The following is a 27,919-nucleotide window of genomic DNA, read 5'->3' as shown; positions in this document are numbered from 1 at the left end:
CGATACCAATACCAAAGCTAAAGTACACGGATGAAGGGAGGGACAAGGCAGGTACTTAAACGGAAGGTACCACTGCCTGTAAAACCTTTCTCCCAAAAATAGCCTCCGAAGAAGCAAAAGTGTCAAATTTGTAGAATTTGGAAAAAGTATGAAGCGAAGACCAAGTCACCGCCTTGCAAATCTGTTCAACAGAAGCCTCATTTTTAAAGGCCCAAGTGGAAGCCACAGCTCTAGTAGAATGAGCTGTAATCCTTTCAGGAGGCTGCTGTCCAGCAGTCTCATAGGCTAAGCAGATAATGCTTCTTAGCCAAAAAGAAAGAGAGGTTGCCGAAGCCTTTTGACATCTCCTCTGTCCAGAGTAGACAACAAACAAAGAAGATGTTTGACGAAAATCTTTAGTAGCTTGTAAGTAAAACTTTAAAGCACGAACCACGTCCAGATTGTGTAATAGACGTTCCTTCTTTGAAGAAGGATTAGGACACAAGGATGGAACAACAATCTCTTGATTGATATTCTTGTTAGATACCACCTTAGGTAAAAACCCAGGTTTGGTACGCAGGACTACCTTATCTGTATGGAAAATCAGATAAGGAGAATCACATTGTAAGGCAGATAACTCAGAGACTCTACGAGCCGAGGAAATAGCTACCAAAAAAAGAACTTTCCAAGATAAAAGTTTGATATCTATGGAATGAAGAGGTTCAAACGGAACTCCTTAAAGAACCTTAAGAACCAAATTTAAGCTCCATGGCGTAGCAACAGGTTTAAACACAGGCTTGATTCTAACTAAAGCCTGACAAAATGCCTGAACGTCTGGAACATCTGCCAGACGCTTGTGCAAAAGAATAGACAGAGCAGAAATCTGTCCCTTTAAGGAACTAGCTGACAATCCTTTTTCCAAACCTTCTTGGAGAAAGGATAATATCCTGGGAATCCTGACCTTACTCCATGAGTAACCCTTGGATTCACACCAATAAAGATATTTACGCCATATCTTATGATAAATTTTCCTGGTGACAGGCTTTCGTGCCTGTATTAAGGTATCAATGACTGACTCGGAGAAGCCACGCTTTGATAAAATCAAGCGTTCAATCTCCAGGCAGTCAGTCTCAGAGAAATTAGATTTGGATGGTTGAAAGGACCCTGAAGTAGAAGGTCCTGTCTCAGAGGCAGAGTCCATGGTGGAAAGGATGACATGTCCACTAGATCTGCATACCAGGTCCTGCTTGGCCACGCAGGCGCTATCAAAATCACCGATGTTCTCTCCTGCTTGATCTTGGCAATCAGTCGAGGGAGCAGAGGAAACGGTGGAAACACATAAGCCAGGTTGAAAGACCAGGGCTTTGCTAGTGCATCTATCAGCGTCGCCTTGGGATCCCTGGACCTGGATCCGAAACAAGGAAGCTTGGCGTTTTGGCGAGACGCCATGAGATCCAGTTCTGGTTTGCCCCAACGATGAATCAATTGTGCAAACACCTCCGGATGGAGTTCCCACTCCCCCGGATGAAAAGTCTGACGACTTAGAAAATCTGCCTCCCAGTTCTCTACACCTGGGATATGGATAGCTGATAGGTGGCAAGAGTGAATCTCTGCCCAGCAAATTATTTTTGAAACTTCTAACATCGCTAGGGAACTTCTTGTTCCCCCTTGATGGTTGATGTAAGCCACAGTCGTGATGTTGTCCGACTGAAATCTGATGTATCTCAGAGTTGCTAACTGAGGCCAAGCCTGAAGAGCATTGAATATCGCTCTCAGTTCCAGAATATTTATTGGAAGGAGTGTCTCCTCCTGAGTCCACGATCCCTGAGCCTTCAGGGAGTTCCAGACTGCACCCCAACCTAGAAGGCTGGCATCTGTTGTTACAATTGTCCAATCTGGCCTGCGAAAGGTCATACCTTTGGACAGATGGACCCGAGATAGCCACCAGAGTAGAGAATCCCTGGTCTCTTGATCCAGATTTAGTAGAGGGGACAAATCTGTGTAATCCCCGTTCCACTGACTGAGCATGCATAGTTGCAGCAGTCTGAGATGTAAGCGTGCAAACGGCACTATGTCCATTGCCGCTACCATTAAGCCGATTACTTCCATACACTGAGCCACCGAAGGGCGCGGAATGGAATGAAGAACACGGCAGGAATTTAGAAGTTTTGATAACCTGGACTCCGTCAGGTAAATTTTAATTTCTACAGAATCTATCAGAGTCCCTAGGAAGGAAACTCTTGTGAGTGGGGATAGAGAACTCTTTTCCTTGTTCACTTTCCACCCATGCGACCTCAGAAATGCCAGTACTACATCCGTATGAGACTTGGCAATTTGTATCAGGATGTCGTCTAAATAAGGGGCCACTGCTATGCCCCGCGGCCTTAGGACTGCCAGAAGCGACCCTAGAACCTTTGTAAAGATTCTTGGGGCTGTAGCTAATCCAAAGGGAAGAGCTACAAACTGGTAATGCCAGTCCAGAAAGGCAAACCTAAGAAACCGATGATGATCTTTGTGTATTGGAATGTGAAGATAAGCATCCTTTAAATCCACTGTAGTCATATATTGACCCTCCTGGATCATAGGTAGGATGGTACGAATAGTTTCCATCTTGAATGATGGAACTCTGAGGAATTTGTTTAAGATCTTTAGATCCAAAATTGGTCTGAAGGTTCCCTCTTTTTTGGGAACCACAAACAGATTTGAGCAAAAAACCTGTCCCTGTTCCTCCTTTGGAACTGGATGGATCACTCCCATAACTAGGAGGTCTCGTACACAGTGTAAGAATGCCTCTCTCTTTATCTGGTTTGCAGATAATTGTGAAAGGTGAAATCTCCCTTTTGGGGGGGAAGCTTTAAAGTCCAGAAGATATCCCTGGGATATAATTTCCAACGCCCAGGGATCCTGGACATCTCTTGCCCACACCTGGGCGAAGAGTGAAAGTCTGCACCCTACTAGATCCGTTACCGGATAGGGGTCCGTTCCTTCATGCTGTCTTAGAGGCAGCAGCAGGCTTTTTGGCCTGCTTACCTTTGTTCCAGGTCTGGTTAGGTCTCCAGACCGTCTTGGACTGAGCAAAAGTTCCCTCTTGTTTTGCATTAGAGGAAGTTGATGCCGCATCTGCCTTGAAGTTTCGAAAGGCACGAAACTTAGACTGTTTGGCCCTTGATTTGGACCTGTCCTGAGGAAGGGCATGACCTTTTCCTCCAGTGATATCAGAAACAATCTCCTTCAAACCAGGCCCGAATAGGGTCTGCCCCTTGAAGGGAATGTTAAGCAGCTTAGATTTTGAAGTCACGTCAGCTGACCATGATTTAAGCCATAGCGCCCTGCGCGCCTGTATAGCAAAACTAGAATTCTTAGCCGTTAGTTTAGTGAAATGAACAATGGCATCAGAAACAAAAGAATTGGCTAGCTTAAGTGCTCTAAGCTTGCCAAGTATGTCATCCAATGGAGTCTCTACCTGTAAAGCCTCTTCCAGAGACTCAAACCAGAACGCCGCAGAAGCAGTGACAGGAGCAATGCATGCAAGGGGCTGTAGGATAAAACCTTGTTGAATAAACATTTTCTTAAGGTAACCTTCTAATTTTTTATCCATTGGATCTAAAAAAGCACAACTGCCCTCGACAGGGATAGTAGTACGCTTTGCTAGAGTAGAAACTACTCCCTCCACCTTAGGGACTGTCTGCCATAAGTCCATGGTGGTGGCGTCTATTGGAAACATTTCACCACTCTCTCTTACTACCTCCATGCTTGTTGAGAGTTGCAAGAGAATGACTGGATATGGCAGTTAGGGGAGGAGCTATATAACAGCTCTGCTGTGGGTGTCCTCTTGCAACTTCCTGTTGGGAATGAGAATATCCCACAAGTAATGGATGATCCGTGGACTGGATACACCTTACAAGAGAAATAGGCCCCGCCCATCTCACTCGATGTCTCTACAGCCTCAAAGAACCACACCAGAGCGGTTTAAACTAGCCATGTGGGTTCTGAGACCCAAAAAAAAAGCCAAGTGTACCCTCAATAAAGTTGCCCAAAAAACGTTATTGCCCACAAAATGTTAACAGCACTCCCTGTTCAGAAAATGTTTGCCCACAAACATTCAAAACTCAGTGTCAACCATTTTTTAATTAGCCCCTTATGCAAGCTTAGTAATGCCATTCTATAGCTCTTAGGATTACTGCTTACCCTTACCCTCATGGGGATACTGTCAGCCTTTCTGAAATACACAGTCTCTCCAGAAAAAATGACTGAACATACCTCACTGCTATATAGCATGAAAACGTTCCTCACAATGAAGTTTCCTGTACTCCTCAGCCTCTGTGGGAACAGCACTGGATCTTAGTTACAAATGCTAAGATCATCATCCTCCAGGCAGAAGTCTTCATCCATCTGCTGCCTGAGAGTAAATAAGTACACACCGGTACCATTTAAAACAAAAACTCTTGCTTGAAGAAATGAAAAACTAATATTTTATCACCTCTTTCACTTTACCCTTCCTAGTACTTAGAGTAGGCAAAGTGTTATAACTGTATAACTGGAAATTATATGTAATAACTGTATAACTGGAAAAGCACATTTTGTTATAGTAAGGAAAACTTAACCCTATTGAATAAACTAGTTCCCAAGAGATAATATTAAGTAACTCGACCCCAAGGCCTGTACAGAAGGATCAAAAGACTACCATCCAATGTAGATAAGACAGGTGAGACCTGCTCTCCTTCCTGAGGACAGAAAATCAAATGTCATAAAGCTTCAAAAGGCCACAGGACAGGACAATGGCATCATAAATCTTCAAAGGGACTCAGATAAGGTCAGTCCTGAGATGGGTCACAAAGGTCAGATGGCATTAGGAAAACTCATTTCTTGGACCACAGCGACATCTACAGGCAGTTAACTCAACAGATGAATTGTTATAAACCAGAAGATGAATGGATTTGATTGGCTGGGACTGTCTTCATGGTGTGGCTGTTTGGCTATAAATATGTTTTGATTAGCAGCTTGAAAGAGAGGAAAAGGGAAGGACACATAACACCAACAGGTAATAGACAGACTGCAGCAATCATCGCATGCACACACCCACAGGCATTAGTTTATAGTGTAGATAGAATAGAGCTTTGTACGTTAGACCCTTCTCTCACCACTCATGTATAGATTTGTCATTTAATAAATGTATCCCTTTTTATAAGACTGGTGTAAGTATCATTCTTTAAATAAGGTAAATGTATTATAAGGAAAAGCCTGACACTGATTTTAGTCACTGACCCAATATTAGAAAAGGGGCTTTTTCCCACAAAGAGAATGACTGGGGGGTGGAGCTAAGGGAGGAGCTATATAGACAGCTCTGCTGTGGTGCTCTTTGCCACTTCCTGTTAGCAGAAGGATAATATCCCACAAGTAAAGGATGAATCCGTGGACTCGTCGTACCTTATAGAAGAAATTAGATTACAACACACTTAGAATACGTTTCACCATACCAGCTGGGTGGCAATTTGATTTGAATATGATCTGCTCAATGTCCCTTACCACAAACATGACAACTTCCTGTATATCATCATTGAAAAAGTGCAAATATGTTTCCTGCATATGTTGTGGTTGTCGTTAAAATAAATAAAAAATCTGAGAAAATAAACTACAAATCACTAATAGAAGAGAAACCACATAATATGACACATCTACCAATTCTAATTAAAAAAAAGGACTTTAGTATAATACAATAATATTAATATATGCAACTTACCAGTATCTTTTATAAGCAAAGCATTCCGATCTTCTACAAGTGATTGCCCTGGAGAAAAACAAGGGACATTGGTAAAAAACATACTGAGCAGAAATACTGCACACAGAAGGATGTTGGAGCTACCCAAAAAAAACAAAAGGCCAACATACAAGATTTCAGTTTCTTTAAACTTGTAGTGGAACTATTTAAGTATTAGTGGTTTTATAGCCGTCCCCCTTTGGAGTAGGTAGAAATGCCTCAAAGGGTCCTTAAGAGGAGCCCCTCTTACATATATATCCCTATACCTTGTGAGATGAATAGAAACAAAGAGACAGGCGCCTGTGTGTATCAGTATGATCAAATATTGAATAAAATAGCCCTGATACAGGGTACTCACATTTTTTACAAGCACACAAATAGTGCTGTCAGGCACAAGGCTGGATATTTGCAGCAATCCAGCTAGCTGTTCCCCAGGAAACCGCACGCTGTAGTCCCCACACTCCGTCCAGAGGTAAATGAATTGGTAGAATTAAGGAATAGTGCACCAGTTCAAAAGTTATCACAGCAATGTATTAAAAACTTAGTAAAGCAATAAAAACAAATAAAACAAATAAAACAAATTAACCAAAATGCCTGATGAAACAGCGTTTGGACACACTGAGAAACGCGTTTTTAGAGCTCATTTCGGTTAATTTGTTTTTATTGCTATAATAAATTTTTAACAAATTGCTGCCATTTTAACTTTTGAACTGGTGCACTATTCCTGAATTCTACTAATCCATTTACCTCTGGACGAAGTGTGGGGACTACAGCGTGCCGGTTTCCTGGGGAACAGCTAGCTGGATTGCTGCAAATATCCAGCTTGTGCCTGACAGCACTATTTGTATGCTTGTAAAAAATGTGAGTACCCTGTATCAGGGCTATTTTATTCGATATTTGATAATACTGATACACACAGGCGCCTCTCTCTTTGTTTGTTTCCATTCATCTCAGAAATTCTGACACCAAGGTGTGAAGAAAGTGCAGCCACTTTTGAATTAAAGCTTCAGATGGACGGCGTTTCCTTTAAATTATTTGGATACCCTGAAGACAACTAACTTTGGGACACACCACTGCCAGTGGATTTATCTGGACTTTTGGTATTATATGCATTTGTGTGTGTGTATATATATATATATATATATATATATATATATTGTATACTATTATTATAATTACAATTTGGTGACAGTATCCCCACATCGCATCTACCTGTGTTTGTTTAGCGCCCCCTATTGGGAGTTATACATTATCTCCATTATCAGTCCGTATACCTTGTGCCTGAGTTACTTAACATGCAATAACCTATTTAGAGAAATTAAGGAGAAGGGGATAGGCAAGAGCCCAAAACCAATGTTGTACAAAGGAGGACATAATGTATTTTATGTATTGTCATTATTTTAAAAATGTATTATCGCATTATACAATCAAATAGACATAAATAGATCATTGTATTTACATGTATAATATAACCACATCCCTACAGCTCCAAAATGTGTATTTTTCAAGTCATACTTTAACTATTAACCCCTAAAGCAGTGTTTCTAAACCATGGTAATCAAGTACCCCAACAGGGCATGTTTTTATTAGAGCTAAACCATAGAACAGCTGAAATAATCAGCTGATCAGTAACCATGGTTACTAAGCAGCTGTCACCCATCAGCTAATTATTTCACCTTCCGCTATAATGAAAACCTGGCCTGTTGGCGGTACTTGAGAACCGTGGTTGAAGAACACTGCCCTAAAGCACCATAAGCCAGAATATAACCTATCCCCACTACACTATTAACCACATACAGCATCATAAGCCTAACCGCAACCTAACCCCACTACATTATTAACCCCTAAATCCCCCTAAGCCCCACCACAACCTAACCCCTCTACACTATTAATCCCCAAAGTGCCATAAGACCCAACACAACCTAACCCCACTACATTATTAACCCCTAGATTACCCTAAGCCCCACCACAGCCTAAGCCAACTACACTGTTAACACCTAAAGCACCATAAGCCACAGTAAATAAAAATAACATATCACACAAAACATCAACTCAAACCACACATAATAGTAAACAACACAGTAAGCAATACATTAACCAAAACACAACAGTAGACAACAACAAAGCAAAGAAAACATTAACCAAAACCCAACAATAAAACAACAAAAGTAAACAAAACATAAAACCAACACCCAATAAGAAACAACAACAAAGCAAGCAAAACATTAATCAAAACCCAACATTAATCCCTTTGTGGCGAAATAAAGTATTTAACATGGGAACACTTGCTGAAAAAAATGACATCACACAATTGTCGAAGCGATCACATGATTTTAACATCAGGATCAGAACATGGGGAACTGCCTACGCTGCTAGGCATGACCCCTCCATTCTGATTCTTGATTGTGTAAAAGGGGGAGGGCTGCAGGACGCCATATAAGGTAGGAAGTTCCATACTGTCCACACGGCGTTAAAGCCCAGCACTGTTAAAATGGTATGGAACGTTCTAACGGCATCTACCTGTTAAACAACAGCAAAGCAAACAAAACATTGACCAAAACCCAACAATAACCAACAACAAAGCAAACAACCAACAAACCAAACAAAACATTAACCAAAACTTAACATTGACCCCTTCCCGCCTATAGGACAATCTATGCCGTCCTAACTGCACTGGGCTTTAGCGCCATTAGGATGACATGGAACTCTGACTGTTCGGTTGTCCTGAAACCTTAGCTGCTTCAAATATGGAATCACGTGCTGGGGGGTGTGCCTAGCGATCGCATGAACGATCATGTGGTTTAAATTTTTACTCATTTGCTTACATTTGAACTTTCAGGAAAGGATTAAATAACAGCAAACAAAATATAAAGCAAAAAACAATATTTCCTGATTTTAAAAATCAATCAGCCAATAGAATTTACTTTTTTCCTATTGGCCAATTTAAAAAAATAAAAATTCTTCTATTAGCTGATTTTATTTTATTTTTAAAAATCAACCAACAGAACTGAACCATATAAAAGGGGGGGGAACTGACAAAAATGTGTGTTGTGGGACAGCATGAAGAATGGATGAAAGAAAAGGAGCCGCCGCCGCCCTTGTGGATTACATATGGTGAAAATAACTAAATTTATGCTTATCTGATAAATTTCTTTTTTTGCGGACATGGAGAGTCCACGACGTCACTCCAATTACTAGTGGGATATTCATTCCTGGCCTGCAGGAGGAGGCAAAGAGCACCACAGCAAAGCTGTTTAGTGTCACTTCCCTTACCCATAACACCCAGTCATTCAGCCGAAGGGAAATGGAAAAATAAGATAACACAAAGGTGTAGAGGTGCAACTAAAAAACACTGTCTAATTAAGGGTGGGGTCGTGGACTCTCCATCTCCGAAAAGAAAGAAATTTATCAGGTAAGCATAAATTCTGTTTTCTTTCCTAAGACATGGAGAGTCCACAACGTCATTCCAATTACTAGTGGGAACCAATACCCAAGCTAGAGTACACGGAATGAACAGGGAGGGATTAAAAGACAGGTAGACCTAAACCAAAGGCACCATCCAAATTTGGAAAAAGTATGTAGAGAGGACCAAGTTGCAGCCTTCCAAATCTGTTCCACAGAAGCTTCATTCTTGAAAGCCCAAGAAGAGGAAACATCCCTAGTAAAATGAGCCTTAATTCTGTCCAGCAGACTCATAAGCAAAACATAGTAACATAGTAGATGAGGTTGAAAAAAGACCAAAGTCCATCGAGTTCAACCTATACAAATCTAAAATATATACAAAAAGCTCCAGTTAAGCTTAAATAATCCCACTAAAAGGTGACCCATTTAATACTAGCAATCATATCCATGAATTTTGTTTATATAGACAGAAATGTATCCAAACAATTTTTAAATGTATCTAGGGTATTGGCATTCACTGCCTCCTTTGGTAATGAGTTCCACAATTTTATTGCTCTTACAGTGAAAAAACGATTCCGTTGCAGGAGATTAAATCTCCTTTCCTCCAACCTTAAATTGTGACCTCTGTCACAAACAATTTTCTCGGAATAAACAGAGCTTCTGCCATCTCTGTATATGGGCCTTGAATATATTTATATAAAGTAATCATGTCACCTCTTAAGCGCCTTTTTACTAAAGAAAACAAACCCAGTTTGGCTAGCCTCTCCTCATAGCTTAAATTCTCAAATTCCCTTATTAGCTTTGTGGCCCTTCTCTGAACTTTTTCTAGTTCTAGTTTTTTGCGATCGGTCCCCAGAACTGCACGTCATACTCAAGGTGAGGTCTTACCAGGGATTTATGTAGTGACAGAATGATGCTTTCCTCCCTTGAATCAATACCTCTTTTAATACATGCTAGTATCTTATTGGACTTTGAAGCCGCTGTCCTGCATTTAGCTTGTTATCTATTACTACCCCAAATCCCTTTCCTCATGTGTTTGGCTAAGTCTTGTCCCATTTAAATAATACGTTGCCTGCTTATTTTTACTTCCAAAATGTAGAACCTTGCATTTTCCCGTATTAAATCTCATTTTCCATTTACCTGCCCATACTTCTAATTTTTGCAGGTCCCTTTGTAACGAAAGTTCATCCTGCGCTGACCTAATGACCTTACTTAACTAAGTATCAGAAAATAAAGGGTTTATAGTGTATAAAGCGCTGGACTTAAAATGCTTTTTTGCCTCCCGAAATACTGTCCTTCTCCTGGACAGAGAAAATGTAAATAAAACAGAGAATGGTTTTCGGGGGCGCTCAGTAAGCTCAAAACGTTAGAGATATGGGTATGATCACATTAATAATGGGGACCTTAACAAGGGTGTTCTCAAATAATTATATATATATATATATATATATATTTGGACTCTTTTCCTTTTTGGTAAAAAATTATTGAAGGATAAATCACTCTTTTTTTATCTTTTATTGAAAAATACACCTTTATGTATTTATTCGTGTTTATTATAAATTTGCATAATGGTTGTTATGTTCTTTATTAGTTTTGAATATATGAAATATTAAATGTGAATTCTAATGCTTATAAATTTTATCTGTACCCAAATAAATATAATGTCACATTGAAACACTTCCGGACTCTCAGTTTAAAGCCTCTATATTTGTGATATGGTTAAACCAGGTACGTTTTTTTTTTACTAATATATAGTGAAAAGAACTTTAAAATATATGCCAATTTTATAAAAAAACTTTTACTTATTAAAAAACATTACATAAAAATCATAAAATACAAAATTATACAATTAGCAGATTTTTCACTGAAATCTATTGTGACAAATTTGTTCCTTTAAAAACAAACAATTAAACTTTCTTCTAAGAAAACCTTTGATATGCGTAGATATTTAAAATAAATTACTAAGCTTATAACTTTATGCAAGTGTTTTCAATATACTTCTGCTTTAAGAAAATGGCTTCTGTGTTTTCTTACTGGACTGATAAGTAAAGGATGGTCTAACGTTACCACCTTTAATTAACCAAAAAAAAGTATTATTTTTAAAGAGAAAGCTGTATAGTCTCTTTAAGCAAATGGTAATTTTGTTGCAATGCCCCTTATTTTGACATGTGTAACTTTGCGTGTTATTTTAGAAATGGAAAGTCTCTCCAAATGTAACGATTACACAAAAGTCTCTCCTAATGCATATTTCTCCTTGACAATAAACTTTAGTAGTGGCCAACTACTGAATGCTTAAGTTGCCTTTTAGGACTTGCCTTAGGGAGGTTTTTTTTAAAAGATCTTTATATGATTAGTACCTTTGGTAGACTTTGTAGTAATCCTGCCATGCAGGTAGTCTTACCCTTCCGTCGAGTAATCTTCCCTCAGAAGTTGATGTTTGTCGGTAACAGTCAGAATTATTCCAGGTGGATGTTTTCAGACTTGCGCAAGTCTCTTATCCCTTAGACCAAATGATTCTTCCTGCTCTTTAGTACAGAGTGTACGCAGGGGAACAAGTGTCTTTACTTTTTGATTTCAGGTGTTTGTTTATCACGGCAATCCTTTTCTTTCAGGAAAAAACCTTTAGCTGCTATGATTTTTTTCCACAGCGTCAAACCATCTTGTATTGCTCCAAACACAGTTTTCTCCAAACACAGCTTCAACCGGTTTCACCCTAATTACGGGCTTTCTCAAGACCTAAAGAGCAGGAAGAATAATTTGGTCTAAGGGATAAGAGACTTGCGCAAGTCTGAAAACATCCACCTGGAATAATTCTGACTGGACTAAACAGCTCAAACTGGTATCCTTCTTGTCTGTGTCTCGGAGATGTGAGATTTCTCCTGTCCCTCCCGTGGTCCTAACGATTCCCAATAAGCAAATAAAGTTCATGCGATGTCACAAGCGATGTGAAAAGTCACTGGGCATAAAGCACTGATAACCGGGGCTGATGTAAAACAATCTGTCACATAGATATATGTCACTGGACTTGGTGTTTACATTTGTTAATTTTCATTTGTTAATTTTCATTTGTCAATTTTTATTTATATTTCTCAGATTATGAGTTATACATATTATTCATACTAGTTTTAACATTGTCAATTATCAGGTAATTAGCGCTACTTTGGTGTGTGTCACACACCACATCTCTTTTTGTGTGCTATATCACTGATTCCCCTTTATCTATATTTTTACTTACTTCCTCATAGAATCTAATTAGATTAGTTTGACATGATCAATTTCTCATAAAACCTTGCTGATTAGAACTCAATCTTGTTTACACGAATATGCTCATCAATATAATCCCTTATAATCCCTTCAAATATCTTCCCCACTATTGATGTCAGACTAACTGGTCTATAGCTTCCTGGATCATCCCTGCTTCCGTTTTGGAAGAGTGGCACCACATCAGCTTTACGCCAATCCTGGAGTACCATACCTGAGGATAATGAGTCTTGAAAAATTAAGAGTAGAGGTTTGTCTATAACGGTGCTAAATTCCCTTTACACCCTTGGGTGTATTCCATCTGGGCCTGGAGTTTTATTTACCTTAATATTATCCAATTTGTTCCTGATATCCTCTATACATATCCAGTTAATGGTATGGGCTGACATGTTCTATTTTGTTCCAAAGTATCATCCAATGGTTCCTCTCTTGTGTATACTGAAGAAAAAAACTGGTTTAGTATCTCAGCCTTCTCCCTGTCACTGTTAATCATGCTACCCTCCACGCATTTTAATGTACTTATATTGTCTTTCTTAGATTTTTTGCTATTTATGTACTTTGCATTGTAGTGGTAACTTGTAAAACGCGGCTAATCACCCGTAAGGGTCTCAAGGCGCTGCTCATTTTATCGACCTTGGAAAGATAAAAAGCTAAGTGGACCTCGCCGGGAATCGAACCTGCAACCCTTGGGTTGCTACAGAGCTCAGCCACAGTGCCTTAGCATGCTGAGCTATCTGTCTGGCTTAAAGAACCTTTCAGGGTTAGACTTAGAATCCTTTGCAATTAATTTTTTATTTTCAATTTGCCTAATTTGATTGCTTTTTTGCATGCTTTGTTACATTCCTTATAAATATGGAATTTTGAGTCTGTACTATTCTTTGAATAATTTAAATGTTGTACGTTTTTGCCTAATTTCTCTTAACACATTTATATTCAGCCACATTGGCTTGGATTTTTTATTTTTATAACCATATGGTATTTGTTGATATGTATATTTATTTAACAAAGTTTTAAATGTTATCCATTTATCCTCTGTATTTTTATTAGAGACTACTTTGTCCGAATTTATGTTATTTAATGATTTCTTTAAATCGTTGAATTTTGCCTTCTTGAAATTAAAAGTTTTGGTTAAACCTTTAAGACACTGCTTATGAAAAGAGATTTCAAATGTGACCATGTTATGATCACTGTTACCCAAATGTTCTTTGACTTTTATGTTTGATATTATATCTGTATTATTTGATAGCACTAAATCCAATATAGCGTTACTCCTAGTTGGCTCCTTTATTAATTGTGACAAGAAGTTATCCCTGAGAACATTTAAAAATCTATCCCCCTTAGCTGAATTACTAGTTTCATTGGCCCAGTTTATATCAGGGTAGTTAAAATCTACCATAATTACAGCACTGTTATTAGCAGCCTTACCTATTTGCATTAGTAGTTGAGTTTCATCCAGGTCACTAATGTTGTGGGGCTTGTAGCATGTTCCTAGTAATATTTTTTTAGGATTTTTGCCCCCCACTCTTTATTTCCACCCACAGGGTCTCTACCCAGGAATCATACTTCTCAACCAGAGGGAAAGAGAAGTTGCCTTCATTTTTTTTTTAGTGGATTTAAATTAGTTTTTCCAACAATACATGAAAACAGGAAAGCCAATCAAACAAAATAAAAAAAAGTTGCCTTCTGACCTCTACGCTTTCCTGAGGAACAAACAAACAGGGCAGAAGACTGGCTAAAATACTTAGTAGGCTGTATGTAGAATTGCAGAGTGCGCACAACATCCAAGTTATGCAAAAGATGTTCCTTTTGAGGATTAGGACAGAGAGAAGGAACAAAAATGTAATGAATAATATTTCTAACTGAAACCACCTTAGGGATAAACCGCTTAATATCCAGGAATACTGCAAAACTCTAAGAACTAGGATAAGGCACTAAGGAGGAGCAACAGGATTAAACACAGGGCTGATTCTGACTAGGGCCTGTCAAAAAGATTGAACATCTGGCACATCCGCCAGACGCTTGAGTGAAAGAATAGATAATGCAGAAATCTGGCCTTTCAGAGATCTGACAGAAAACCCTTTCTCCGGACCTTCCTGGAGAAAAGACAAAATTCTAGAAATCCTGACACTATTCCAAGAGAAGCCCTTCGATTCACACCAATATATGTTTTTACGTCATACCTTATGGTAAATAATTAAGCGTTCAATCTCCATGCAGTCAGTTTCAGATAAACAAGATGGAGGAAAGGACCCTGAATTAAAGGGTCCTTCCTCATCTGTAACTTCCAAGGTGGAAGAGCTGACATCTTCCCTGAATGCACGAACCAGATCCTGCGAGGCCAGGCAGAAGCTAATGAATCACAGATGCTCTCTCCTGTTTGATACGAACAATGACTCGTGGAAGGAGAGCAAACGGAGGAAAACAGTAATGCTAGACCGAAATTCCAAGGAACTGCCTGAGAGCTATCAGAGCGGCCTGAGGATCTCTTGACCTAGATCCGTACTTTGGAAGCTTAACGTTCTGACGAGACGCAATCAGGAACAACTCCAGAACCCCCCACCTGAGTGTTCTTCTGGAGAACACTTCCGAATGAAGAGCCCACTCCCCGGAAAGAAAAAACTGTCTGCTCAGAAAATCCACCTCCCAGTTCTCCACTCCTGGAATGTGGATGGCAGATAGAAGACAATCATGAGCTTCTGCGCACTGCAGAATGCAAGTCACCTACTTCATGGCCAAGGAATTCTAAGTTCCTCCCTGGTGATTGATGTAAACCACTACGGTGATGTAGACTAACTGGAATCTGATAAACCGGACTAAAGATAATTGCGGCCAAGCTGCAAGGCATTGAAGAATGCTTTCAACTTCAAGAAGTTTATGGGAAGAAAAGTATCCTCTCAAGTCCACAACCCTAAAACCTTTAGAGAGCCCCAAACTACTCCCCAGCCTAAAAGGCTGGCGCTCGTAGACACAATCACCCAGGAGGTCTCCAGAAGCAAGAGCCCTGAGATAAATGATTCTGAGAAAACCACCAGGGGAGAGACTCCTGATAGTGGATCCAGATCTATCCTCTGCGATAAACTGAATGGTCTCCGTTCCATTGACAGAGCATACATAGTTGTAGAGGTCTCAGATGGAACCATGCAAAAGGAATGATGTCCATTGAAGCAAACATCAGACCAATCACCTCCATGCATTAAGTCACTGATGGACGAAATTGAGAGAAAGGTACGAAGCAAGAAATTTGGATTTTCTTCATGGACAAGGGAATCTCTGATTGTACCTAAGGAACACGCCAAAGTAGCTGGAACAAGGAAACTCTATTCCAGATCCACGTTCCAATTTGCGGGGCTGCAGAAAAGACAACAACATTTCTGAATTAGATTTTGCTAGTTGAAAAGATGACACCTGAACCAAGACGTTGTCTAGTAAAGGCGCCACTACAATTCCCTGGGATACCACTGCCAAAAAGAGCCTCCAGAATCATTGTGAATGTTCTGGGAGCCGTGACAAGACCAAACGGAAATGCAGCAAAACTGGAAATGCTTGAAAATTCAACTTTGGAATGCTTACTGTCACCAGAAGCACATGCCAGATTAGGAAGCAGGAGCTGTTCCTGGGTTCAAACCCACAACCTTCTGTTTCAAGAACGGTGAGAGTTACCACATCTCCCTTTCCAGAAAGGCAAACCTTATAAACTGGAGGTGATCCGAGAGATGGGAAAATGTAGATACACGTCCTTCAGGTCTATGGTCTTCATGAACTGACCTTTATGAACCAAAGGAAGAATGAAACAAATAGTTGCCATTTTGAAGGATGGAACCCTTGAGACACTTTAGGCCCATGATGGGGCGAAAATTCCCTCTTTAGATATATCTATATTTTTTTTGGGAACCACAAAGAGATCTGAATAGATCCTTGTCCCTGTTCCTCTATAGGAACTGGAAAAATTACTCCCAAAGAGGATAGGTCCTTTACAATAAAACGTACTTTGAAAGAGCAAGTGCCTTGTGTGAAGCCTGAACTCACGAACTTCAAACTATGAGACTGACGCGCTACCTACTGCACTAACAAAGCCAGATTAAGAAGACCACCCTCTTTACTTGGTTAGTGGATAGTCTTGACAGGATGGAAGACAAGACTAGAATTCCTATACATAAAACACAGAAATACATATATTAGTGTCTTATAAAACACTAAGAAATGAGAATGGGACAATCCATGTCACAGACGCTAACAAATATAACCTCCATAAAAGGTAGTTTTATTGTATTCTTATAAGAAAAACATAAAATTAAACATATTAGTGTCTTAAAACACTAATAAATTGAGTATGAAACATGAAATAAACCATGGAAACGGATTTTAAAGCCCCTGTACATAAAATAAGAGTGCATACATTTCATGGGTATTAGTACAGATCTATGGGGTTTCTGTACAACAGGAATAACATAAAAAGCATCATTATGTTATATAAAAAATGTTTCATTATAATAACAAAGGGTCAATAAAAATATGATCTTCCACTGGAAGTTCAAATAAGATCTTACATACTAACAGATCTGGTACCATCCAGAAAGAAAATTAAGAAAACCTCTGAGAAGGTTGTAAAAAGTCACAAAATCAATCCTTGGATTGAAAAATTGTACATCTAGATAGCACTCTTCCCCTAATCAAGGATGGCTGGTTTGGACAAAGACTGGATATCTTGGGAGAGGGAGTGCTTAGGGGTCTTTAAAATATAACCTTTATTTGGTAATTTAAAACAAAAACAAAAACACACACACAATCCACATATATACAATATTTAAAAACACAGGATTTGGTCGGATTTTTTTTTTTTATCCAATATTCTCTATTAGGATAAAGTGGTTGTAGTGTCCATAAGAGGTATATTAATTTGTCAGAGGTATCTGTAAGGATCAGTAAAGATCTGATTTTCTTATAGAATACGTGATGTTTCTTAACTTTATACCACTGTGATAGAAAATCTATTGTTCCTTAACTAGTTGGTCAAGGTCACAATCACTAGTGTGTTATTTAGTGTTATATGAATGGACACACAATTGTGCAATTTTGTAGGAACTGATCTAGGGTTCTATATAGCAGAGTCTAGTTTGTATTCTGTCTTATTACATATATTGAGGTTTTGATTTGTAACTCTGCAAATCTGATATCACTGTTATTTTTGAAAGAATTTATATGCAGTGGTTAGGTATAGAATAAGTGGTGTTCTCAATTTTTGTAATTCTGCTTTTGGATGATAAACTGAGTCTGCCACTATTATAATTGCTATCTAAATATGCTGAGAATTTCGCCTGATATATTTCCAGACTATTGGATTAAGCTATTGCAACTGCTATCTGAATATACTGAAAATTTCGCCTTATATATTTCCTGACTATCGTGCTGAAATATCAAGCACTTAAGATAAAGTATATATATATAGTTAGCACAAGATCTCATCAATTTGTACGGTTGGTTATACTTTGTACAAGGTACTTATTAAAGTTTCTTTAAATAGTTGATTGGATCTTATATATTATAAGCATATTTTCTGTGCTTGGAAATGAGTATGGCTTGATCTTGCTAGATGAAGATCTAATTCAATTGCTTGAGTTCAGATGGATTTAAATTAAATATTTGTTTATAACAAAGTATTATGCCTTCCTTGTAATTGTACTGGTTGACGTAACAATATGTTTAGGCCAAGTTCTTTAAAAGTTACATTGTAATTAGGTTCATCTATATAAGCGATATTTTATAGCAGACTTTTTCTTGACTGATTATAATAAAGTACTGATAACCACACTTTTGTCATTCAGAACTGCTTGAATTTACTTTACTAATAAATTATAATGGGCAATGAATTGGCTGAGGCAGATAATCATCTGTATAAGCAATGTTTTGTGGCAGACTTATTCTTGACTGATTGTAACAAAATACTGATAACCACTCTTTTGTCATTCAGCACTGCTTGAATTTATTTTACTAATAAATTATAATAGGCAGTGGATTAGCTAACACAGATATTCTCTGTATCTATAAATTTAAGGTAGACCCAGTATTGCGGCTAAGTTTAGCGCTTTTTCTATTAGATTCTAATGTTCCTTACATTGGTTGTAATATATGTTCAATATGTGTATTCCCAAAACATAGATGAAATCATATGATCACTTTTTGTACCACAGCTTTAAGTTCAATTAGAAATTTGGTATCTTTTGTAACTGCAGGGTAATTACCGCGGTAAAAAGGATTCGGTCTGATACTTATTACAAATATAATGTTTTTTGATATAGCGTCTGTATAATTTTCCAATACCGGTTATCTCTAAGTTATTCTAAATTTATGTAAATTCGGCTTGCAGTTTGGCGTTTTTGATGTACAAACTTATTGGGTATTAGGATATTGTATTTAAATCCCCCCTTCCCGTACTGGTATACTAATAACACCACCTCGCTGCAACTGCCAGTTACCAATGATAAGAAGTAAACGGTACTAGATTGAACCCTGTTTCAGGGATTCTAAATTATCCCAGTACGGGAAGGGGGGATTTAAATACAATATCCTAATACCCAATAAGTTTGTACATCAAAAACGCCAAACTGCAAGCCGAATTTACATAAATTTAGAATAACTTAGAGATAACCGGTATTGGAAAATTATACAGACGCTATATCAAAAAACATTATATTTGTAATAAGTATCAGACCAAATCCTTTTTACCGCGGTAATTACCCTGCAGTTACAAAAGATACCAAATTTCTAATTGAACTTAAAGCTGTGGTACAAAAAGTGATCATATGATTTCATCTATGTTTTGGGAATACACATATTGAACATATATTACAACCAATGTAAGGAACATTAGAATCTAATAGAAAAAGCGCTAAACTTAGCAGCAATACTGGGTCTATCTTAAATTTATAGATACAGAGAATATCTGTCTTAGCTAATCCACTGCCTATTATAATTTATTAGTAAAATAAATTCAAGCAGTGCTGAATGACAAAAGAGTGGTTATCAGTATTTTGTTACAATCAGTCAAGAATAAGTCTGCCACAAAACATTGCTTATACAGATGATTATCTGCCTCAGCCAATTCATTGCCCATTATAATTTATTAGTAAAGTAAATTCAAGCAGTTCTGAATGACAAAAGTGTGGTTATCAGTACTTTATTATAATCAGTCAAGAAAAAGTCTGCTATAAAATATCGCTTATATAGATGAACCTAATTACAATGTAACTTTTAAAGAACTTGGCCTAAACATATTGTTACGTCAACCAGTACAATTACAAGGAAGGCACAATACTTTGTTATAAACAAATATTTAATTTAAATCCATCTGAACTCAAGCAATTGAATTAGATCTTCATCTAGCAAGATCAAGCCATACTCATTTCCAAGCACAGAAAATATGCTTATAATATATAAGATCCAATCAACTATTTAAAGAAACTTTAATAAGTACCTTGTACAAAGTATAACCAACCGTAAAAATTGATGAGATCTTGTGCTAACTATATATATACTTTATCTTAAGTGCTTGATATTTCAGCACAATAGTCAGGAAATATATAAGGAGAAATTTTCAGTATATTCAGATAGCAGTTGCAATAGCTTAATCCAATAGTCTGGAAATATATCAGGCGAAATTCTCAGCATATTTAGATAGCAATTATAATAGTGGCAGACTCAGTTTATCATCCAAAAGCAGAATTACAAAAATTGAGAACACCACTTATTCTATACCTAACCACTGCATATAAATTCTTTCAAAAATAACAGTGATATCAGATTTGCAGAGTTACAAATCAAAACCTCAATATATGTAATAAGACAGAATACAAACTAGACTCTGCTATATAGAACCCTAGATCAGTTCCTACAAAATTGCACAATTGTGTGTCCATTCATATAACACTAAATAACACACTAGTGATTGTGACCTTGACCAACTAGTTAAGGAACAATAGATTTTCTATCACAGTGGTATAAAGTTAAGAAACATCACGTATTCTATAAGAAAATCAGATCTTTACTGATCCTTACAGATACCTCTGACAAATTAATATACCTCTTATGGACACTACAACCACTTTATCCTAATAGAGAATATTGGAAAAAAAAAAAAATCCGACCAAATCCTGTGTTTTTAAATATTGTATATATGTGGATTGTGTGTGTGTTTTTGTTTTTGTTTTAAATTACCAAATAAAGGTTATATTTTAAAGACCCCTAAGCACTCCCTCTCCCAAGATATCCAGTCTTTGTCCAAACCAGCCATCCTTGATTAGGGGAAGAGTGCTATCTAGGTGTACAATTTTTCAATCCAAGGATTGATTTTGTGTGTTTCAGTATACAAGTACACAGCACCTCAGCCATGTTGTAATTAAGCCTGAGTTATAGACACAAACTTGTGTATATTTTATCTATAAATTCAGAGATTAATAAGCTACCCTAATCTTCAACCTTTAGCAGTGCCATTAGTACTTTTGTTTTTCTTTGTCAAGGTTGTAAAAAGTGTAAGCTACTCATCTAGAGTAATATTAAATTGAATGTAAATTTTGATGCTAAAGTGCCCGTTTTTTAAAAATTTGATTAAAAACAGGGGCACTTTAATTCATCAAAATTTACATTTCACTTGTGTTGTGAAAAAAAACTTACCTTTTAAACTTGACAGCAGCTCCAGCTTCCATCGGTCGTCGCAAGCCATTTCTGATGTCAGAAATGATGGATTGGTCATCCTCCAATCACGGCTCTCCCCCCACCCCCCCCCCGTGGAAATCAATGTCTGATTAACGCCGTGATTGGAGGAAGCCTGATTCCTCATTTTAGACCCAGAAAGAGGCTTTGCGACGGGTGGAGGAAGCTGAAGCTGCTGTCAAGATTAAAAGGTAAGTTTGTTTTCACAACACGAGTGAAATGTAAATTTTGATGAATGAAAGTGCCCCTGTTTTTAATCGAATTTTTAAAAAAACAGGCATTTTTAGCATTAAAATTTACATTACTTCTAGTGGTACTAGACAACAGAAAACATAATTTATGTAAGAACTTACCTGATAAATTCATTTCTTTCATATTAGCAAGAGTCCATGAGCTAGTGACGTATGGGATATACATTCCTACCAGGAGGGGCAAAGTTTCCCAAACCTCAAAATGCCTACAAATACACCCCTCACCACACCCACAAATCAGTTTAACGAATAGCCAAGAAGTGGGGTGATAAGAAAAAAGTGCGAAAGCATATAAAATAAGGAATTGGAATAATTGTGCTTTATACAAAAAAATCATAACCACCACAAAAAAGGGTGGGCCTCATGGACTCTTGCTAATATGAAAGAAATGAATTTATCAGGTAAGTTCTTACATAAATTATGTTTTCTTTCATGTAATTAGCAAGAGTCCATGAGCTAGTGACGTATGGGATAATGACTACCCAAGATGTGGATCTTTCCACGCAAGAGTCACTAGAGAGGGAGGGATAAAATAAAGACAGCCAATTCCTGCTGAAAATAATCCACACCCAAAATAAAGTTTAATGAAAAACATAAACAGAAGATTCAAACTGAAACCGCTGCCTGAAGTACTTTTCTACCAAAAACTGCTTCAGAAGAAGAAAATACATCAAAATGGTAGAATTTAGTAAAAGTATGCAAAGAGGACCAAGTTGCTGCTTTGAAAATCTGATCAACCGAAGCTTCATTCCTAAACGCCCAGGAAGTAGAAACTGACCTAGTAGAATGAGCTGTAATCCTTTGAGGCGGAGTTTTACCCGACTCGACATAGGCATGATGAATTAAAGATTTCAACCAAGATGCCAAAGAAATGGCAGAAGCTTTCTGGCCTTTTCTAGAACCGGGAAAGATAACAAATAGACTAGAAGTCTTTCGGAAAGACTTAGTAGCTTCAACATAATATTTCAAAGCTCTAACAACATCCAAAGAATGCAATGATTTCTCCTTAGAATTCTTAGGATTAGGACATATAATGAGGGAACCACAATTTCTCTACTAATGTTGTTGGAATTCACAACCTTAGGTAAAAATTCAAAAGAAGTTCACAACACTGCCTTATCCTGATGAAAAATCAGAAAAGGAGACTCACAAGAAAGAGCAGATAATTCAGAAACTCTTCTGGCAGAAGAGATCGCCAAAAGGAACAAAACTTTCCAAGAAAGTAATTTAATGTCCAATGAATGCATGGGTTCAAAAGGAGGAGCTTGAAGAGCCCCCAGAACCAAATTCAAACTCCAAGGAGGAGAAATTGACTTAATGACAGGTTTTATACGAACCAAAGCTTGTACAAAACAATGAATATCAGGAAGATTAGCAATCTTTCTGTGAAAAAGAACAGAAAGAGCAGAGATTTGTCCTTTCAAAGAACTTGCGGACAAACCTTTATCTAAACCATCCTGAAGAAACTGTAAAATTCTCGGAATTCTAAAAGAATGCCAAGAAAAATGATGAGAAAGACACCAAGAAATATAAGTCTTCCAGACTCTATAATATATCTCTCTAGATACAGATTTACGAGCCTGTAACATAGTATTAATCACAGAGTCAGAGAAACCTCTTTGACCAAGAATCAAGCGTTCAATCTCCATACCTTTAAATTTAAGGATTTGAGATCCTGATGGAAAAAAGGACCTTGCGACAGAAGGTCTGGTCTTAACGGAAGAGTCCACGGATGGCAAGAGGCCATCCGGACAAGATCCGCATACCAAAACCTGTGAGGCCATGCCGGAGCTACCAGCAGAACAAACGAGCATTCCTTCAGAATCTTGGAGATTACTCTGGGAAGAAGAACTAGAGGCGGAAAGATATAGGCAGGATGATACTTCCAAGGAAGTGATAATGCATCCACTGCCTCCGCCTGAGGATCCCGGGATCTGGACAGATACCTGGGAAGTTTCTTGTTTAGATGAGACGCCATCAGATCTATTTCTGGAAGTTCCCACATTTGAACAATCTGAAGAAATACCTCTGGGTGAAGAGACCATTCGCCCGGATGCAACGTTTGGCGACTGAGATAATCCGCTTCCCAAATGTCTATACCTGGGATATGAACCGCAGAGATTAGACAGGAGCTGGATTCCGCCCAAACCAGAATTCGAGATACTTCTTTCATAGCCAGAGGACTGTGAGTCCCTCCTTGATGATTGATGTATGCCACAGTTGTGACATTGTCTGTCTGAAAACAAATGAACGATTCTCTCTTCAGAAGAGGCCAAGACTGAAGAGCTCTGAAAATTGCACGGAGTTCCAAAATATTGATCGGTAATCTCACCTCCTGAGATTCCCAAACTCCTTGTGCCGTCAGAGATCCCCACACAGCTCCCCAACCTGTAAGACTTGCATCTGTTGAAATTACAGTCCAGGTCGGAAGAACAAAAGAAGCCCCCTGAATTAAACGATGGTGATCTGTCCACCACGTTAGAGAGTGTCGTACAATCGGTTTTAAAGATATTAATTGAGATATCTTTGTGTAATCCCTGCACCATTGATTCAGCATACAGAGCTGAAGAGGTCGCATGTGAAAAGGGGATCACGTCCGATGCAGCAGTCATAAGACCTAGAATTTCCATGCATAAGGCTACCGAAGGGAATGATTGTGACTGAAGGTTTCGACAAGCTGAAATCAATTTTAGACGTCTCTTGTCTGTCAAAGACAGAGTCATGGACACTGAATCTATCTGGAAACCCAGAAAGGTTACCCTTGTCTGAGGAATCAATGAACTTTTTAGTGAATTGATCCTCCAACCATGATCTTGAAGAAACAACACAAGTCGATTCGTATGAGATTCTGCTAAATGTGAAGACTGAGCAAGTACCAAGATATCGTCCAAATAAGGAAATACCACAATACCCTGTTCTCTGATTACAGACAGAAGGGCACCGAGAACCTTTGTAAAAATTCTTGGAGCTGTAGCTAGGCCAAACGGCAGAGCCACAAACTGGTAATGCTTGTCCAGGAAAGAGAATCTCAGGAACTGATAATGATCTGGATGAATCGGAATATGCAGATATGCATCCTGTAAATCAATTGTGGACATATGATTCCCTTGCTGAACAAAAGGCAAGATAGTCCTTACAGTTACCATTTTGAACGATGGTATCCTTACATAACGATTCAATATTTTTAGATTCAGAACTGGTCTGAAGGAATTCTCCTTCTTTGGTACAATGAAGAGATTCAAATAAAACCCCAGCCCCTGTTCCAGAACTGGAACTGGCATAATTACTCCAGCCAACTCTAGATCTGAAACACATTTCAGAAATGCTTGAGCTTTCACTGGATTTACTGGGACACGGGAAAGAAAAAATCTCTTTGCAGGAGGTCTTATCTTGAAACCAATTCTGTACCCTTCTGAAACAATGTTCTGAATCCAAAGATTGTGAACAGAATTGATCAAAATTTCTTTGAAAAAACGTAACCTGCCCCCTACCAGCTGAGCTGGAATGAGGGCCGCACCTTCATGTGGACTTAGAAGCTGGCTTTGCTTTTCTAGAAGGCTTGGATTTATTCCAGACTGGAGATGGTTTCCAAACTGAAACTGCTCCTGAGGATGAAGGATCAGGCTTTTGTTCTTTGTTGAAACGAAAGGAACGAAAACGATTATTAGCCCTGTTTTTACCCTTAGATTTTTTATCCTGTGGTAAAAAAGTTCCTTTCCCACCAGTAACAGTTGAGATAATAGAATCCAACTGAGAACCAAATAATTTGTTACCCTGGAAAGAAATGGAAAGTAGAGTCGATTTAGAAGACATATCAGCATTCCAAGTTTTAAGCCATAAAGCTCTTCTAGCTAAAATAGCTAGAGACATAAACCTGACATCAACTCTGATAATATCAAAAATGGCATCACAGATAAAATTATTAGCATGTTGAAGAAGAATAATAATATTATGAGAATCATGATCTGTTACTTGTTGCGCTAAAGTTTCCAACCAAAAAGTTGAAGCTGCAGCAACATCAGCCAATGATATAGCAGGTCTAAGAGGATTACCTGAACACAGATAAGCTTTTCTTAGAAAGGATTCAATTTTCCTATCTAAAGGATCCTTAAACGAAGTACCATCTGACGTAGGAATAGTAGTACGTTTAGCAAGGGTAGAAATAGCCCCATCAACTTTAGGGATTTTGGCCCAAAATTCGAATCTGTCAGACGGCACAGGATATAATTGCTTAAAACGTTTAGAAGGAGTAAATGAATTACCCAAATTATTCCATTCTCTGGAAATTACTTCAGAAATAGCACCAGGAACAGGAAAAACTTCTGGAATAACCACAGGAGATTTAAAGACCTTATCTAAACGTTTAGATTTAGTATCAAGAGGACCAGAATCCTCAATTTCTAAAGCAATTAGTACTTCTTTAAGTAAAGAACGAATAAATTCCATTTTAAATAAATATGAAGATTTATCAGCATCAACCTCTGAGACAGAATCCTCTGAACCAGAAGAGTCATTAGAATCAGAATGATGATGTTCATTTAAAAATTCATCTGTATAAAGAGAAGTTTTAAAAGATTTTTTATGTTTACTAGAAGGAGGAATAACAGACATAGCCTTCTTGATGGATTCAGAAACAAAATCTCTTATGTTATCAGGAACACTCTGAACATTAGATGTTGATGGAACTGCAACAGGTAATGGTACATTACTAAAGGAAATATTATCTGCATTAACAAGTTTGTCATGACAATTAATACAAACAACAGCTGGAGGAACAGCTACCAAAAGTTTACAGCAGATACACTTAGCTTTGGTAGTTCCAGCACCAGACAGCGATTTTCCTGAAGTATCTTGTGACTCAGATGCAACGTGAGACATCTTGCAATATGTAAGAGAAAAAACAACATATAAAGCAAAATTGATCAAATTCCTTAAATGACAGTTTCAGGAATGGGAAAAAATGCCAAGGAACAAGATTCTAGCAACCAGAATCAAAGAAAAATGAGACTTAAATAATGTGGAGACAAAAGCGACGCCCATATTTTTTTAAGCGCCAAATAAGACGCCCACAATATTTGGCGCCTAAATGCTTTTGGCGCCAAAAATGACGCCACGTCCGGAACGCCGACATTTTTGGCGCAAAAGAACGTCAAAAATGACGCAACTTCCGGCGACACGTATGACGCCGGAAACAGAAAAGATTTTTTGCACCAAAAAAGTCTGCGCCAAGAATGACGCAATAAAATGAAGCATTTTCAGCCCCCGCGAGCCTAACAGCCCACAGGGAAAAAAAGTCAAATTTTTAAGGTAAGAAAAATGATTGATTCAAATGCATTATCCCAAATATGAAACTGACTGTCTGAAAATAAGGAATGTTGAACATCCTGAGTCAAGGCAAATAAATGTTTGAATACATATATTTAGAACTTTATTAAAAAAGTGCCCAACCATAGCTTAGAGTGTCACAGAAAATAAGACTTACTTACCCCAGGACACTCATCTACATGTTTGTAGAAAGCCAAACCAGTACTGAAACGAAAATCAGCAGAGGTAATGGTATATATAAGAGTATATCGTCGATCTGAAAAGGGAGGTAAGAGATGAATCTCTACGACCGATAACAGAGAACCTATGAAATAGACCCCGTAGAAGGAGATCATTGAATTCAAACAGGCAATACTCTCCTCACATCCCTCTGACATTCACTGCACGCTGAGAGGAAAACCGGGCTCCAACCTGCTGCGGAGCGCATATCAACGTAGAATCTAGAACAAACTTACTTCACCACCTCCATAGGAGGCAAAGTTTGTAAAACTGATTTGTGGGTGTGGTGAGGGGTGTATTTGTAGGCATTTTGAGGTTTGGGAAACTTTGCCCCTCCTGGTAGGAATGTATATCCCATACGTCACTAGCTCATGGACTCTTGCTAATTACATGAAAGAAATTTTAAATTTAGTGTAGAAAAGTTGATGAAAAGAAGGTTAACCGTTTACATTTTTACACAAAATCAATAAACACTTGTTCTCTAAATAACTGTTTTAGAGAAAAAGATGCCCTGAGAGAATAAAGGTAAAGGAAAGACACAGAATGTATGAACTTAACAAAGAACACAATCTACAGTGGCTACGCAGACTCAAATTACTACACCCAGTAAAAGATATATTTTGAATTTTTAAAAAATCTAAACACAATATATAGAGTTCAGAAGAACCCCTTAGCTGAGTCAAATATAATGCACCAGAGAACCTGCCTCTCTCTGAGGTGCAGCGTAGCAGCACTCCCTATTCATTAGGAAGAAGCAGTCAGAAGTGTGCCACAAGAAAAATGGTGTCTACTCTAAAGGGCATCATTGTACAGAACAGCCCTATCGTTACTGCCAAGAATGCACTGCAATAAAAAATTGTGAAGCACTGTGACCTGTGAATGCAGCCCTCGCTAAAAGCCGTTAAACACTGCCATCTTGTATGATGCAAAGTAGCCATGAGCACAGGAGCCCCTCTCCCAAGAGAGCCATAATAATGAGTGCCTTAGATGTGGGCTGCGTATGCAGCCATCATGCCAA

General features: G+C 38.2%; 1 protein-coding gene across 1 annotated transcript in view; it reads right to left on the bottom strand.

Moving 5' to 3' along the window:
- Positions 1–27,919, bottom strand: part of IPO11 (importin 11) — a 950,863-nt gene that overhangs the window by 493,638 nt on the left and 429,306 nt on the right. Inside the window, exon 14 of the mRNA XM_053701321.1 lies at positions 5,720–5,767. Coding sequence (XP_053557296.1) covers positions 5,720–5,767 — 48 coding nt within the window. The remainder of the gene's footprint in view (positions 1–5,719; positions 5,768–27,919) is intronic.

Source organism: Bombina bombina, chromosome 2 (assembly GCF_027579735.1).
Source record: "Bombina bombina isolate aBomBom1 chromosome 2, aBomBom1.pri, whole genome shotgun sequence".
Taxonomy (NCBI): Eukaryota; Metazoa; Chordata; class Amphibia; order Anura; family Bombinatoridae; genus Bombina; species Bombina bombina.
Note: the sequence above shows the minus strand (reverse complement) of the source record. Positions and strands in the feature narration are given on the sequence as shown.